Source organism: Triticum aestivum, chromosome 1A (assembly GCF_018294505.1).
Source record: "Triticum aestivum cultivar Chinese Spring chromosome 1A, IWGSC CS RefSeq v2.1, whole genome shotgun sequence".
NCBI lineage: Eukaryota > Viridiplantae > Streptophyta > Magnoliopsida > Poales > Poaceae > Triticum > Triticum aestivum.
This window is the reverse complement of record NC_057794.1, coordinates 535361706-535376360: the sequence shown is the minus strand read 5'-3', so window position 1 is coordinate 535376360 and position 14655 is coordinate 535361706. Positions and strand designations below refer to the sequence as shown.

At 45.4% G+C, this 14655-nt stretch overlaps 1 protein-coding gene across 1 annotated transcript; it reads right to left on the bottom strand.

The window, feature by feature from the left end:
• Window positions 1-6379: 6379 nt before the first annotated feature.
• On the bottom strand, window positions 6380-12796 carry LOC123179842 (uncharacterized). Its single transcript, XM_044591734.1, has 5 exons — window positions 12573-12796; window positions 12210-12490; window positions 11835-12095; window positions 10264-10494; window positions 6380-8761 (listed from the first exon to the last, which is right to left on the bottom strand). The coding sequence occupies exons 1-5, from the start codon at window positions 12652-12654 to the stop codon at window positions 7085-7087; spliced, it is 2532 nt and encodes an 843-aa protein (XP_044447669.1). The 5' UTR covers window positions 12655-12796; the 3' UTR covers window positions 6380-7084.
• Window positions 12797-14655: the final 1859 nt, after the last annotated feature.

The window sequence follows — 14655 nt, the reverse complement described above, 5'->3', positions numbered from 1 at the left end:
TAGAATTTCTGGACAGCATTAAGGCCTACTTGAATAAGTGTTTTTCAATGAAGGACCTTGGAGAAGCTGCTTATATATTAGGCATCAAGATCTATAGAGATAGATCGAGACGCCTCATAGGTCTTTCACAAAGCACATACCTTGATAAGATTTTGAAGAGATTCAGAATGGATCAGTCCAAGAAGGGGTTCTTGCCTATGTTACAAGGTATGAGACTGAGATCAGCTCAGTCACCGACCACGGCAAAAGATAAAGAAGAGATGAGTGTCATCCCCTATGCTTCAGCCATAGGATCTATTATGTATGCCATGCTGTGTACCAGACCCGATGTAAACCTTGCCGTAAGTTTGGTAGCAAGATACCAAAGTAATCCCGGCAAGGAACACTGGACAACGGTCAAGAATATCCTGAAGTACCTGAAAAGGACGAAGGACATGTTTCTCGTTTATGGAGGAGACGAAGAGCTCGTCGTAAAGGGTTACGTCGACGCTAGCTTCGACTCAGATCTGGATGACTCTAAGTCACAAACCGGATACGTGTATATGTTGAATGGTGGAGCAGTAAGCTGGTGCAGCTGCAAGCAGAGCGTCGTGGCGGGATCTACGTGTGAAGCGGAGTACATGGCAGCCTCGGAGGCAGCACATGAAGCGATTTGGGTGAAGGAGTTCATCACCGACCTAGGAGTCATACCCAATGCGTCGGGGCCGATCAAAATCTTCTGTGACAACACTGGAGCTATTGCCCTCGCAAAGGAGCCCAGGTTTCACAAGAAGACCAGGCACATCAAGCGTCGTTTCAACTCCATCCGTGAAAATGTTCAAGATGGAGACATAGAGATTTGCAAAGTGCACACAGATCTGAATGTCGCAGATCCGCTGACTAAACCTCTCTCGCGTGCAAAACATGATCAACACCAGAACTCTATGGGTGTTCGATTCATCACAATGTAACTAGATTAGTGACTCTAGTGCAAGTGGGAGACTGTTGGAAATATGCCCTAGAGGCAATAATAAAAGTATTATTATATTTCATTGTTCATGATAATTGTCTTTTATTCATGCTATAACTGTATTATCCGGAAATCGTAATACACGTGTGAATACTTAGACCACACTATGTCCCTGGTAAGCCTCTAGTTGACCAGCTCGTTGTGATCAACAGATAGTCATGATTTCCTGACTATGGACATTGGATGTCGTTGATAACGGGATCACATCATTAGGAGAATGATGTGATGGACAAGACCCAATCCTAAGCATAGCATAAAAGATCGTGTAGTTCGTTTTGCTAGAGCTTTGCAAGTGTCAAGTATCTCTTCCTTCGACCATGAGATCGTGTAACTCCCGGATACCGTAAGAGTGCCTTGGGTGTATCAAACGTCACAACGTAACTGGGTGACTATAAAGGTGCATTACAGGTATCTCCGAAAGTAGCTGTTGGGTTGACACGGATCGAGACTGGGATTTGTCACTCCGTATGACGGAGAGGTATCTCTGGGCCCACTCGGTAATGCATCATCATAATGGGCTCAATGTGACCAAGGTGTTGGACACGGGATCATGCATTACGGTACGAGTAAAGTGACTTGCCGGTAACGAGACTGAACAAGGTATTGGGATACCGACGATCGAGTCTCGGGCAAGTAACGTACCGATTGACAAAGGGAATTGCATACAGGGTTTGATCGAATCCTCGACATAGTGGTTCATCCGATGACAACATCGAGGAGCATGTGGGAGCCATCATGGGTATCCAGATCCCGCTGATGGTTATTGACTGAGAGCGTCTCGGTCATGTCTGCATGTCTCCCGAACCCGTAGGGTCTACACACTTAAGGTTCGGTGACGCTAGGGTTATGAAGATATGTATATGTAGAAACCCGAATGTTGTTCGGAGTCCCGGATGAGATCCCGGACGTCACGAGGAGTTCCGGAATGGTCCGGAGGTAAAGACTTATATATAGGAAGTGCTATTTCGGGCATCGGGACAAGTTTCGGGGTTATCGGTATTGTACCGGGACCACCGGAAGGGTCCCGGGGGTCCACCGGGTGGGGCCACCTGTCCTGGGGGCCACATGGGCTGTAGGGGGTGCGCCTTGGCCATCATGGGCCAAGGGCACCAGCCCCTATAGGCCCATGCACCTAGGGTTTCCCCCTAGGAGGAGTCCTAGTGGTGGAAGGCACCCCTAGGTGCCTTGGGGGGGGAGGGAAACCTCCCCTAGGCCGCCGCCCCCCCTAGTAGATCTCATCTACTAGGGCCGGCGCCCCCCCTGGCACCCCTATATATAGTGGGGAGAGGAGGGACTTCATACACCAGCCCCTGGCGCCTCCACCTTCCCCCGTTACGTCTCTCCCTCGTAGTCTCGGCGAAGCCCTGCTGCTGTGACGCCCTGCATCCACCACCACGCCGTCGTGCTGCTGGATCTTCATCAACCTCTCCTTCCCCCTTGCTGGATCAAGAAGGAGGAGACGTCTCCCGTCCCGTACGTGTGTTGAACGCGGAGGTGCCGTCCGTTCGGCGCTGGTCATCGGTGATTTGGATCACGTCGAGTACGACTACATCATCACCTTGCAAGCTTCCGCACGCGATCTACAAGTGGTATGTAGATGCAAACTCTCTCCCTAGACTCGTTGCTTAGATGAACTCATAGATGGATCTTGGTGAAACCGTAGGAAAAATTTTAATTTTCTGCAACGTTCCCCAACACCCCTTACATGCGCAACCCCCCAAAAAGGTACTCCACTAATGTACTGATCTAAACGTTGTTATATTTGTTTACAGAGGGAGTACTCAACAACATAACATGGGAGTATATTAGCTGCCATACTGGGATCATATTAGAACCATACGAAGGAAAAATTAAAATCTTTATTACGGAAAGCAAAGTATTTATGAAATCTCTTATAGAAATCTAAGATTTTAAATATAATGAATTATAATGTGTGGTTGTACGTGCAACAATATCTCTCTCAGGTTACAACTATCAAATACTATTGGGTTTCATATGAATGCTTGTTCACATTTAGAAGGTAGTAATAAAAGAAAATACATTCTGGTTTGGGCCACATCATTGTGAAATAGGCCATGGAACACGGAGGGGGCTCTTGCATGGGTGGGTGATACTCTCTTACATGAGCTCGTGCAATTGGTTCTCGTCGGTCGTCACACCTTCCGATCTTGTGCCCACGGTGGCAACCTATGCCTCAAACTACAACGCCATGGTGTCCACGGACTCGACACCAGCAGAGAGTCATACTCATCATTAATTTCACATTGCCAAATGCAGAAAAAAGTTGGTTGACTACTACAAAGCTGCAAATTATATAACAAAACATAAAAATGCACCAAAATGTCTTGATGAACAGAAGGTCAAACATAGACCTCCATTAAACAATAACTACATGAAAATATTAAACATATACCTCCATTTTGTTTAGAGCGAATTGTAGATACGGGGTTTTCTCCTCCAAAGGATCCTCAACACTTATTTTTAGAGGATGAGAAAAACTCTTATATCAATGCTCAAGCTTCTAATGTGCCTTTTGATCCCCAACACTTTTTGATGCTCATGCTCATTTCCATTTCTTGATGCTAATGATTTGTGGACAAAGCTTCAAGATAAATATGGCGTGTCCAAGATTTATGGGGATGATTGCTCTCCCTCCACCTCTGGTCGTGTAGTGTTCTCAACTTCTTCTACTTCACCTACATGTGGATTGCCACAAGGTAATGAGATGGTGAGTAGTGTTGGTCATTGCAATGAGTTTAGTGGGATTATTGTTGATTATCCTTCATCACTATCTTATTGTAATGCTTCATCTTTGGACTTTAACACTTCGAGCACCCGAGATGTTCCACATGCTTGTGTTGATAGTCCTTGCATATCATGTAGAAATTTCTTGACTAAATTTCATGATGATATGCTTGCTATGTCTTGTTGCCATGATAAAAATGCATATATTTCCTCTAGTTGTTGTGCTAACAATGTAGAGGAACCCAACGCTCTATGGTACAAGATATGGTCTTGAATGGCGCCTCACGGGATTCTACATCATAATCCCTTGCCTTCCACTTTTGCCTTATGGCTAAGGTTTCAAAGGTATCTCCTACTTTGAAACTCAATTTATCTTGTGATGATGATGTTGAAGGTAATAAGCATGATGATAATGATGAAGAGTATGATAATGTTTCTTCTTTAAAGATTAAGGGTGAAATTATTTACCAAGCTCTTCATAAGAATAAAATTGCTTGTTCTAACTTCATGGAAATTTTGTCTATTGCTATTGAGAGCAAGAAATACATTGAGGAGTTGGATTATCATCTCGAGGAGCATGATGACACCATTGAGAAAATGGAAGGTCATGAGCTTGATTACACAAAGGAGATCACAGATCTATATCAAGCTCTTGAACTTGAACAAACCACCAAGGAATCTCTTGATGACATTTTTGCTCTAGAATTATCTTAAGTGAAGGAATCTCGTGATAGAGCCCTTGAGGTGGCTAATGATTTCAAAACTAAAAATGACAAGGTTTAAGTCTCACATGCTAAACTTCTTGAGGACTTTGAGCACCTCGAAAATGGCTCAAGGGTCATTAAGAGTGAGCTCGAAATCACCAGGTCTCATGCTCAACTTAAAGCTTTATATTTAAAAGAGCTTGCCAAGGTGCCTTTTTTATCTTGATATTCATGATGATGCTTGTGCTACTAACTCTATTTCTTGTGAAGCATCCATATTGAAGGAGAATGTTGAGCTACGGGCTCAACTTGAGTTGCTATCTCGAAAGTATGGGGAGTTGGAAGAAAGTCATGAAAAGCTCTCAAGCTCTCATGGTGATCTTATAATCTCCTATAATGTGCTAAAGTTAGTTCATGAGGCTAGTACTGCGAGGGTAACATCTAGTGAGCCTCATGTGGACATAAACACTACTTCTACTATAAATGTTATCTTGCCTTTTGCTAGTCCTAGTAATTCATCTACTCATAACATTGGTACATCTTGTGATGAATTAATTTCTTTGCCTTGTTGCTCTAACAATGAAGCTTATGGTTCCTCTAGTTCTTGTGCTGATACTAACCATGCAGAGGAAATCAAAGAGCTCAAGGCCCAAGTCACTTCTTTGAAGAAAGACTTGGAAAAGAGTCATGAAGGGAAGTCCACACTCAACAATATCTTGAGTGTGCAAAAATATCCCAATGGAAAGGGTGAACTTGGATTCAACTCAAATAATAAGAAGTCCTAGATCAACAAGAAGGACCAAGAACAAGTCAAGAATTCGACCAATATTGTTCGCTTCAAGTGCAAGATTGAAGGGCATCATGTTAGATCTTGCCCATTGAAGAAGAAACCTCATAGTGACAAGCAACAAGGGAAGAGGCCTCAAGTTCAAAGTCAAGTTGAAGAAAGGCCACTTCCCAAGAAGACTCAAGTTAATGATCTTCAAGTTGAGAAATCAATTAAGAAGAAACAAATTTGGAACATACACCATAATCTCTCACAGGCAAAAGGTAAGCAAACAGTCACTTGCATTTTCTTATATTTGCAATGTTTACACCTGGCTAATGGGGAATTACTTTTATGAATACATAGGGTCTTCTTAAGGCAATAAATGAGGTGTTCCCTGACTCTCCTCAGATATAATGTCTTAGGCACATCTATGCAAACTTTTAATCTGCTGGTTTTAGATCTGAAGAATTAAAGAAGTGCGTGGACAAGGCAAGGTATTCCTACACTAAACATGGCCATGAAATGGGCATGGCAGAGCTGGAAGCAGAGTGTGAGGAAGCCTGGGTGTGGCTAAACAAAATTCGTGTTTCTGGTTGGGCTAGGTTTGCTATGAATCATGATTGCAAGACCGATCTGGTTGTGAACAACCTTAGTGAAGTATTCAACAAAATTATACTGTCGTTGATTGTATGTTCCAATAGCCATGTTTGTAAGTTCCAATGCCATCTTATTTTGTTGTAATATTTATTTTTATGATGTTCGTAACATCTATGATAAACAAGCAAGAAATTACACAATATATAAATACAAAATCACACAATTACAGTCCATGGATTTTTCTTTAGAAAATAAGCTACGGGACAGAAGAACTGACAACACGGTTTCTCAGGGCTTCTCTGTGCCACATCTCCTGTAGGTAGAGAAGCTTAAACTGGTTCGTGGAGAAGTCTAGGCCGAAAATAACTGTCTTTAAGTACGTTTTATTCATATGCATCTCCTACTCGGGAATAAACAATGTCTTAAGTATTTGCGTGTACTCTGAACTTCTATCTCATTGCAGTAATTCATAATTTGCTCCATTTTCTTGGATGTTATGAATATAGGGATGAAATATTGTGTGAGTCAAGAGCTCAAAGATGAACAAGGGGGAGATTTTTAAGCTAGCTAAGGGATTCAAAGGAAGGGCAAAAAACTGCATAAGAATTGAAACCTTGCAATGAATTCATGTGATGGGTATATCATCAACTAGTATGTTATTCTATCTTTTAGCCTGTTGAACAGAGGTTACATGAAATACCTGCTGCACCTTTTTCTTGGATAATGTGCCCTGTTTACCCTCAATATAAAGCTTTAAGTTTTAAAAGATCTGGTCATTTCAGGCAGAAAGTTATTCATGCTTCATCAGAAGTCATGCAGTGCATATGAAGATATGCTGAGTAGGCCGCACCATATCTGAACAGGCCATCCTTCTTGCTGGCAGTATTTCATGCATGGCTCTGCAGTTTTGTTTATTTATTTACATCCTTTTACATGCCTGCCTCTGTAACCCTGCTGCTTTGAACTTCTCCCTTCTCCTGATGATATCTTTCAGCAGCCAGAAGATACGATTCTTGAGTTTCATGTCTGATTTGACAACAATCAACAAGTTAGTAAATAGTACTAGCAAAAGATACTGGCAGAAAATACTTGGAAGGAAATTGTAGGAAATTCTCAGATAGTTTCAAGTTCTCTCACAAACCCACAAGGGCCCAACAATTGTACTGAAGTCTCAACAGCCCATACACACATACAGTACATTACTAGAATGTTCAGAGTTCAGTACACCGCCGTCCCATGCATAGTCACGCACGGTTGCCCTCAGTTGTCAACCTGAGCCGCTCCATCAGTGACCGGGACGCCGTCGCCGCCATTGTTCACCGCCTCTAGCGCTGCCTCCGGTGCCCGCTTCTTCTCCTCGGCGAGACGGGCTCTGCGCCAGTGGTCCCTGGTGTAGAGGTGACTGATCATGCCGCGCTTGTCGCAGCCGTGCACGCCACACAGGCTGCACGAGAGGCTGTCGTCCGCCTGACGCAGCGTGACGAACAGCTTGCCCTCCACCTTGATGTAATACTCCTCGCCGGTCACGGCGGGGCCTCCGTCAATCTCCACGGCTCCCTCTTCCTCGGCATCAGCTTTCTTTTGTTCTTCAGCTTTGGCAGCACCATGTCCGGCCCCTGCACCTTCATCTACTTCCATTGGGGCCACGGAGGAGACACGGGCGCAGACCGGGGCGGCAACATCCACTTGAGGCGTTGCCGATGACACTACCACCTCCATATCTCCCGCTGCTGGTTTCTTCATGGAGTCATCGCTCCCATTGACGACGATGGAGGCCGCTTCCTTGGATGAGCTGTCGATCATGGCAGTGGCAGCCTTCTTCACCCCCTGTCCTGCCGATGACAAAGCTACCTCCATCTCTCCCGCTGCTGGTTTCTTCACTGAGTCATCGCTGCCATTGACGATGATGGAGGCGGCTTCCTTGGATGGGCTGCCGATCCCGGGGGTGGCGGCAGCCTTCTTCACCCCCTGTCCTGCCGATGACACAGCTACCTCCATCTCTCTTGCTGCTGGTTTCTTCACCGAGTCATCACTGCCATTGACGACGATGGAGGTGGCTTCCTTGGATGGGCTGCCGATCATAGTGGCGGCGGCAGCCTTCTTCACCCCCTGTCCTGCACCGGCTTCAACGGTGGCCTTCTGTTTGTTGGTGTGCTTCCTGCCGGACAGGTGAGTCTGCATGACGCACTCCGACGGGGCCTTGACGTCGCAGAGCTTGCACAGCAGGATGCCGCCGTCCAGTCGGCACACGCCATTCGCCTCCATGGGCACAGTTTCTGATGCTGACCCATTGCCACATGCACCGACACCAACTGCAGCCACCTTTGCCTTGTTGGTGTGCTTCCTGCCGGACAGGTGAGACTGCATGGCGCACTCCGACGGCACCTTCACGTTGCAGAGCTCGCACAGCAGGGAGCCACCGTCCACCCGGCCCACGTCATTGCCCCCCACGGGCACCATTTCTGATCCTGGCCCGTCGCCACCAGCAGCGACGGCTGCCGGTGGTTCCACGGCTTCGCACTGCTTCTGCTTGGCTTGCTTGGATACGTGCTTGGTCCCCTGTAGGTGGCACATCATGGTAACAATGTCAGCGGTCTGCACGTCGCACACCTCGCAGAGGATGGAGCCGTTCAGCTGCACCACCTCGCACAATGTCCCGGAGTCTGTCAGCATATGGAACTTCCTCGGCGTGTAGCCGCCTTCCACCTCTGCCTCTTCCTCCGCTTCCCCAGGGGCAAGCGAGGCCGCCATCTTCATGTGAGCCTTCCCTTTGAGGTGATCCTTCGTGCCCTTCTCGCTGGTTGCCGTGCAGGTCAAGTCTCGCTTCTGATTCTTGCTGCTTGGCCCGGCTGAAAGGGTGGATGTGGCTGGGACAACGTCGAAGTTCTTCCGCTTGGCCGGTAGCACGGCTGCTGATGCATTTGGTTTTGAGCAGACCTGCATGAACAAACACAAACTCCACTAAGCAGACACTCGTTTAGGTTACGGAGACCTGTGGAAGAACAAAGGCAAAAATCCCTCATCGTAACAAAAATGTTGTATTCAGACATATGCCACTAATGTTTTCATAGCTTTGTGCTAGTGCCATCTCAGTCCCTTTTCTGTCACTCTCTCCTTCTCTAACCATGTGATGTTTCATGTTTTGCTGTCTTTTCAAACCGTTCAAATCGATCAACCTTGGCTGGTTTTTCCCCATCACGTCTTGAGAAATGACAAGATGTCAAAATATGATATCTGATCAAACCAAACATGGTTGATCGATTCGAACCGTTCGAAGGGACAGTGCAAAACCGAAACATCACATGGTCAGGTCAGGGAAGGAGAGATTGACAGGAAAGGGACTGAGATGGCACTAACACAAAACTTGGAAAGACACTAGTGGCACATCCCTCGCTGCAACATTGATAGTGAAATTTCCTGGAATACCAAGTTGTTGAAGTGGCATTGACGATGAATCTATGTTTTTGAACTGAAACCACAACAAGAATTACGGAATGAAGGGAGTACATCAGAACCTTATACACCCTAAAAATATGCGCATAAGTTTCAGCAAAATACGACATAAATCATGAAATTAGGGATGGATACAAGTATGAGCGTGTAACTTTATAACTTAAACAAGGAATGGTGTAAGTTACAGGTCATATTTAAGTCTTAATTTTTAGACGCATATACTTGTATCCATCCTCTATGAGCATGATTTATTTCGTATTTTATCAAACTTATACAAAATTTTGTTAGCCGTATCATGCTATAGGATTCATATGTCCCTAGGTATAGAAAATCCCTTGTCACAAGCTCCTGTGCTTCTCTAGCACCTCTTAATATTCAAAGATAATGGAAGAATGCAAACATTTTAGTACACTAGAAACTAGGACCAAGGACATTTGTAAGGACACATAAAATTGGTTTCTCAGCAATCATGATTAAATAGCCTTTGAGACCTCTTTATGTTCCAGAAATCATGATACACATTTGCCATGTACTGGATTTGCAGTTCGGGCCCTTTCTATATACAAAAGAACGAGCACTTTTACTAATAGGATCAGAATAATACCTACTTTCAAGCATATAAGACCCTCTCCAACTTTGAGCCTAACTTTACAATAAATTTGACTAATAAAATGTCAGTTATATGCCACAAAAACTATAGCGTTCAAAACTTCTTTCAGATACAAAATCAGTGATATATTTTTTGTGGCACAGAACTCAGATTTTATTAGTCAAATTTGTAGTCAAAGTTAGGCTCAAAATTTGAGGGGGTGTTACATATTTGTAAGCAGGCAGTATTGTGGTCAATAAATGAGTTGGAAGTACAACCGATTCAAGTAGCCTCATAGGAAACTATAAATATTATAGTTAACCACGCTGCAGTAAAACAAATATATTGTTTTGTTGAATTTGGGTAGGGTTGGCAAAGTCCAAACCATATTCCTTACCCCATCCTTCTTAGGCAATGGCTGCGCGAGCATGGCAGTCTTCCTCATATGAATTTTCCCTTTGAGGTGATCTTGCATGTTCTTCTGACTGCTTGCTGTGATGCCGCATGCCGTGCAGTTCAAGCCCAAGTTGTCGCAACTTTTTTCAGCGAAAGCCATCAAAGGGGCAACAATACCAGGGTTTTGCCCCTTGGCCGGTAAGGCTGCCGACCTATTTACCTTCAAGCTGAACTGCATCAAACACAAACACCAGTCAATTCTTTGACACATATAAGAAATAATCTTTATCTCTCACAAATGAAAAAAACTATTATCAACAATATATATACACCATCAATGGATCTATTTTTCCTACTCCCTCCGTTCACTTTTATAAGTCGTTTCAGACAAGTGAAATTGAGCTGTTTTGCACAATATCTGAAACGTCTACAAAGCCTTATAAAAGTGAACAGCGGGAGTATTAAAAGAAAAAAAACAAGTAGAAGGTTAGTACAAATTGTTGGTATTTGGTAACAAGATGACATGTAAATATCTTGAATTGTTGCAAGCCTTAGCACCATTTGTTGTTTGTATTCATAGTAAAATCAGAAGCAGTCGAGACCTATTTATGTCCCTCAAAATGTGTGATTTACCGGTGTTACAAGTTACATCTAACCAAGCCACTCTAGCTAGCTGGGCTGTAAAATGTAGGTAATTCAAGAATACTATTGTATAGTGTCAAAAACACTCTTATATTGTGAGACGGAGGGAGTAGTGAATACTGAATACAACAATATTATCAGTAGGGCATCAAGGTGTCAACAAAAAAGAATTGCAGTAGCCTGGGCTATGGACTCAAGCCCAGACATAAAACTTGTTGAAGGTTAGTTCGAATTCGTGTTTGTTTTGAATACATGAACACATATGCTGTCTGGGCTTGAGTCCATAGCACAGGCCACTGCAATTCTTTTTTCTTGACACCTTGATGCCCTAATGATAATGTTGTCGTATTCAGTAGTATTCTTGAATTACCTATATTTTACAGCCCAGCTAGCTAGAGTGGCAGTCGAGACCTATTTATGTTCCTCAAAATGTGTGATTTACTGGTGTTACAAGTTACACCTAACCAAGCCACTCTAGCTAGCTGGGCTGTAAAATATAGGTAATTCAAGAATACTACTGAATACGACGACATTATCATTAGGGCATCAAGGTGTCAAGAAAAAAGAATTGCAGTGGCCTGTGCTATGGACTCAAGCCCAGACAGCATACGTTTTCATGTATTCAAAACAAACACGAATTCATATATACTTGAATATGAAAATGTAAGGCTAGTACAGTATGAATCAAAACACGATTCAGGACAGTTTGATTCGAAGATCCATATAACTTGTGCAGTAGCAAGATATTATGATGCTTGTAACATCACATTATATAGAACGCTTGAGTGTTATTATATCTAAATGTGTCTCACCTAAAGAACAAGAATCATAGTTGGTTCAACCAATTAGATATTGGACATCAGAAATGAAACAATACTTTGCATTCCGTATTTCAGTACGGAGATATAAATACATGCTGCATTTTATTACCGCATCCTCCTCTGGTTGACCTGTTCCAGGCGATGGCTGCGTATGTTTAGCGGCCTTCTTCCCGTGGCTCTTCCCTCCGAGGTGCTCTTGCAGGGCAACCTCACTGGTTGCCGTGATGTTGCACACCGTGCAAGTCAGGCCTGACTTCGGCTTCTTGCTTCCGGTGGCCGCCAAAACAGCAGATGCATCATGTACATCAGGGTTTTTCCGCTTGCCTGGCACAGCAGCAGACACGTCTACTTTCGACCCGGCCTGCACAGACTGGAGAAGAACACAGATATTGGAATAGTTAGGGGATGAAAAGGAGCCGGAGACCTAGATTCAACAGGTTGAATCCTCAGAGCAGCAAAAGGTTGAATCCTCAGATCAGCAAACCTCATGAAAGTACGGCGACGCTGTCTTCAGCGATGGCGCCGCCCCATGTTCGGACACGCCGGCCAGCCCCACGAGCAACCTGGCGCGCTCCTCCATGAGCTCACGGCGGACCTCGGCCTCGAGCGCCATGGCCTCCGCCTCCTCCCGCAGGATCCGCGCCCTTATCCTCTCCTTCGCCGCCCGGCGCCGCAGCTCGTCCGGATCAGACGCCGGCGGCGGTGAGTTCTCCCCGTGGTACCCCGCGCCGTCGCCGGCGACGAGAACATTAGGCACGTGCGTGGCTTCACCAAAGGGAATAAGAAGATCAGCGGGAGAGAGGCATGAAGAACCAAGAGCCGGCCGTAAACAGGGAGGAGAACTCACCTGCCGTCTCGGAGTTGGCCGACGTAGCAGCGGCCCCCGCCGACGGACAGCGCTCGTCGCCGGCGCGGTAGTGGAACTCCATGGGGAGGCCTCGTGATCTGGGGTTCTGGGGGTTTTGCGGGATCGGAAGGCGTCCGGTCGGTCCTGGATGTTGTGCCGCTGCGCTTGCGCGAGAGAAACGTGAGCCCTCCTCGACTATAAACGCTCTCGATGTGTTGGAAACGGTTACGGTAAAAATCCAAGACCCCCAGCTGATCCCCCGCGTACGATTGAAATCTTTGGAAGGATCCCACTGAGCCAGGGAATTAATGCTGATTCTCTTTATTTTTGGCAAGTCATGATTTGCTTCCACCAAATAAATATAGAAATTAATGCTTCCATGATTTACGTTATAGAAGCTCCATTTTCAGTTTTTCTTTAGGCTGGAAATACCTAGAGTGATTTATCTACTGTGCACAAGATAAGCTTTTCTATCTACACGAAAAGTAACGGCATCTCCAACGGCAACCGCGAATATTCTTCCATATCCGTCCGCGGACATAGATGCGGTAGGCCGCCATCCAACGCTGCCCGCATACATCCAGCCAACAATTCGAACTAATTGGACCAAACTCGATCAAACCGGATGAATTTCATTGAAGTTCGGACATAATTTACATAAAAAGTTGATATTTGACCGTTTAACAAAAGAAAAGCTAAAAAAACTAAACCATATACCGGAGGACCACCTCGTACGCGTGGTCTCCATCCCTGCCACACCGTCGTTGTCGTGGTGGTGGTCCCTCCAGCGGCAGGACGGCGTCGGAGGGCCGCAGTAGCCTTGTCCGGTGGCTGCCTGCCACTCGCGGAGGAGCTGCTCCGCCTCCTGCTGCACCTTGCGGTGTGACGCCGCGGCCACTGCCGACGTGGCCTTCGGAGCCCTAGCAGCGGACTTGCTGCGACTGGCATTGGCGGAGCAGCCGCTAAGTGACTACTCCTCGCCGATCTTGACAAGCTCGCCGTCAAGGTAGCGGAGGCGTTTGGCGGGCGTCTCCGCGGTGGTCACAGAGTAATCGAGCGCCCACCCGGCGCGAGGTTAGGGTCGTTGCGGAACCAGTACATTGTCAGGTTGCTCTTGGCCAACGCGGAGCGGTGATCGGCACTACACCGGGTTGTACCTTGCCTGCTGCCGAGCTACGCGCTCCACCTCAGAGACAATGACCTTGAGCCCGAGGGACTGCCTTCTCTGAGGTAGTGGACGAGGCGCCCCTCGCCTTCTTGATTGCGGGCGGTGATGGTGGCTGGAACTACGTGGGTGTTTCCCTGGAGAGGGAGGGATGATGTAGCACACAAATAACAACACCTCGCAACCCGACGTGTTAAAGGGGTTGTCAATCCCTTTCGGGTAACGGCATCAGAAACGACGAGTGACTGGAGATAAAGTTGTAAATATTGATAGATCGAACACCAAATAAAATAAATTGCAGCAAAGTATTTTTGGATTTTGGTTTAATATATTTGAATAAAAATGCAAAGAAAAAGTAGATCGCAAGGCAAATATATGAGAAAGAAGACCCGGAGGCTGTAGGTTTCACTAGTGGTTTCTCTCGAGAAAAATAGCACACGGTGGGTAAATAAATTACTATTGGACAATTGATAGAACTTCAAATAATTATGACAATATCCAGGCAATGATCATTACATAGGCATCACGTCCAAGATTAATGGACCGACTCCCGTCTGCATCTACTACTATTACTCCACACATTGACCGCTATTCAGCATGCATCTAGTGTATTAAGTTCATGGAAAAACGGAGTAATGCAATAAGAATGATGACATGATGTAGACAAGATTCGTTTATCTATATGGCGATAGATTTAGATCTCATATTTTTATCCTTAGTAGCAACGATACATACGTGTCGGTTCCCTTTCTGTCACTGGGATCAAGCACCGTAAGATCGAACCCACTACTGGGCATCTCTTCCCATTGCAAGATAAATAGATCAAGTTGGCCAAACAAAACCCAAATATCGAAGAAGAAATACGAGGCTATAAGAGATCATGCATAAAATAGATCAAAGAAACTCAAATACTTTTAT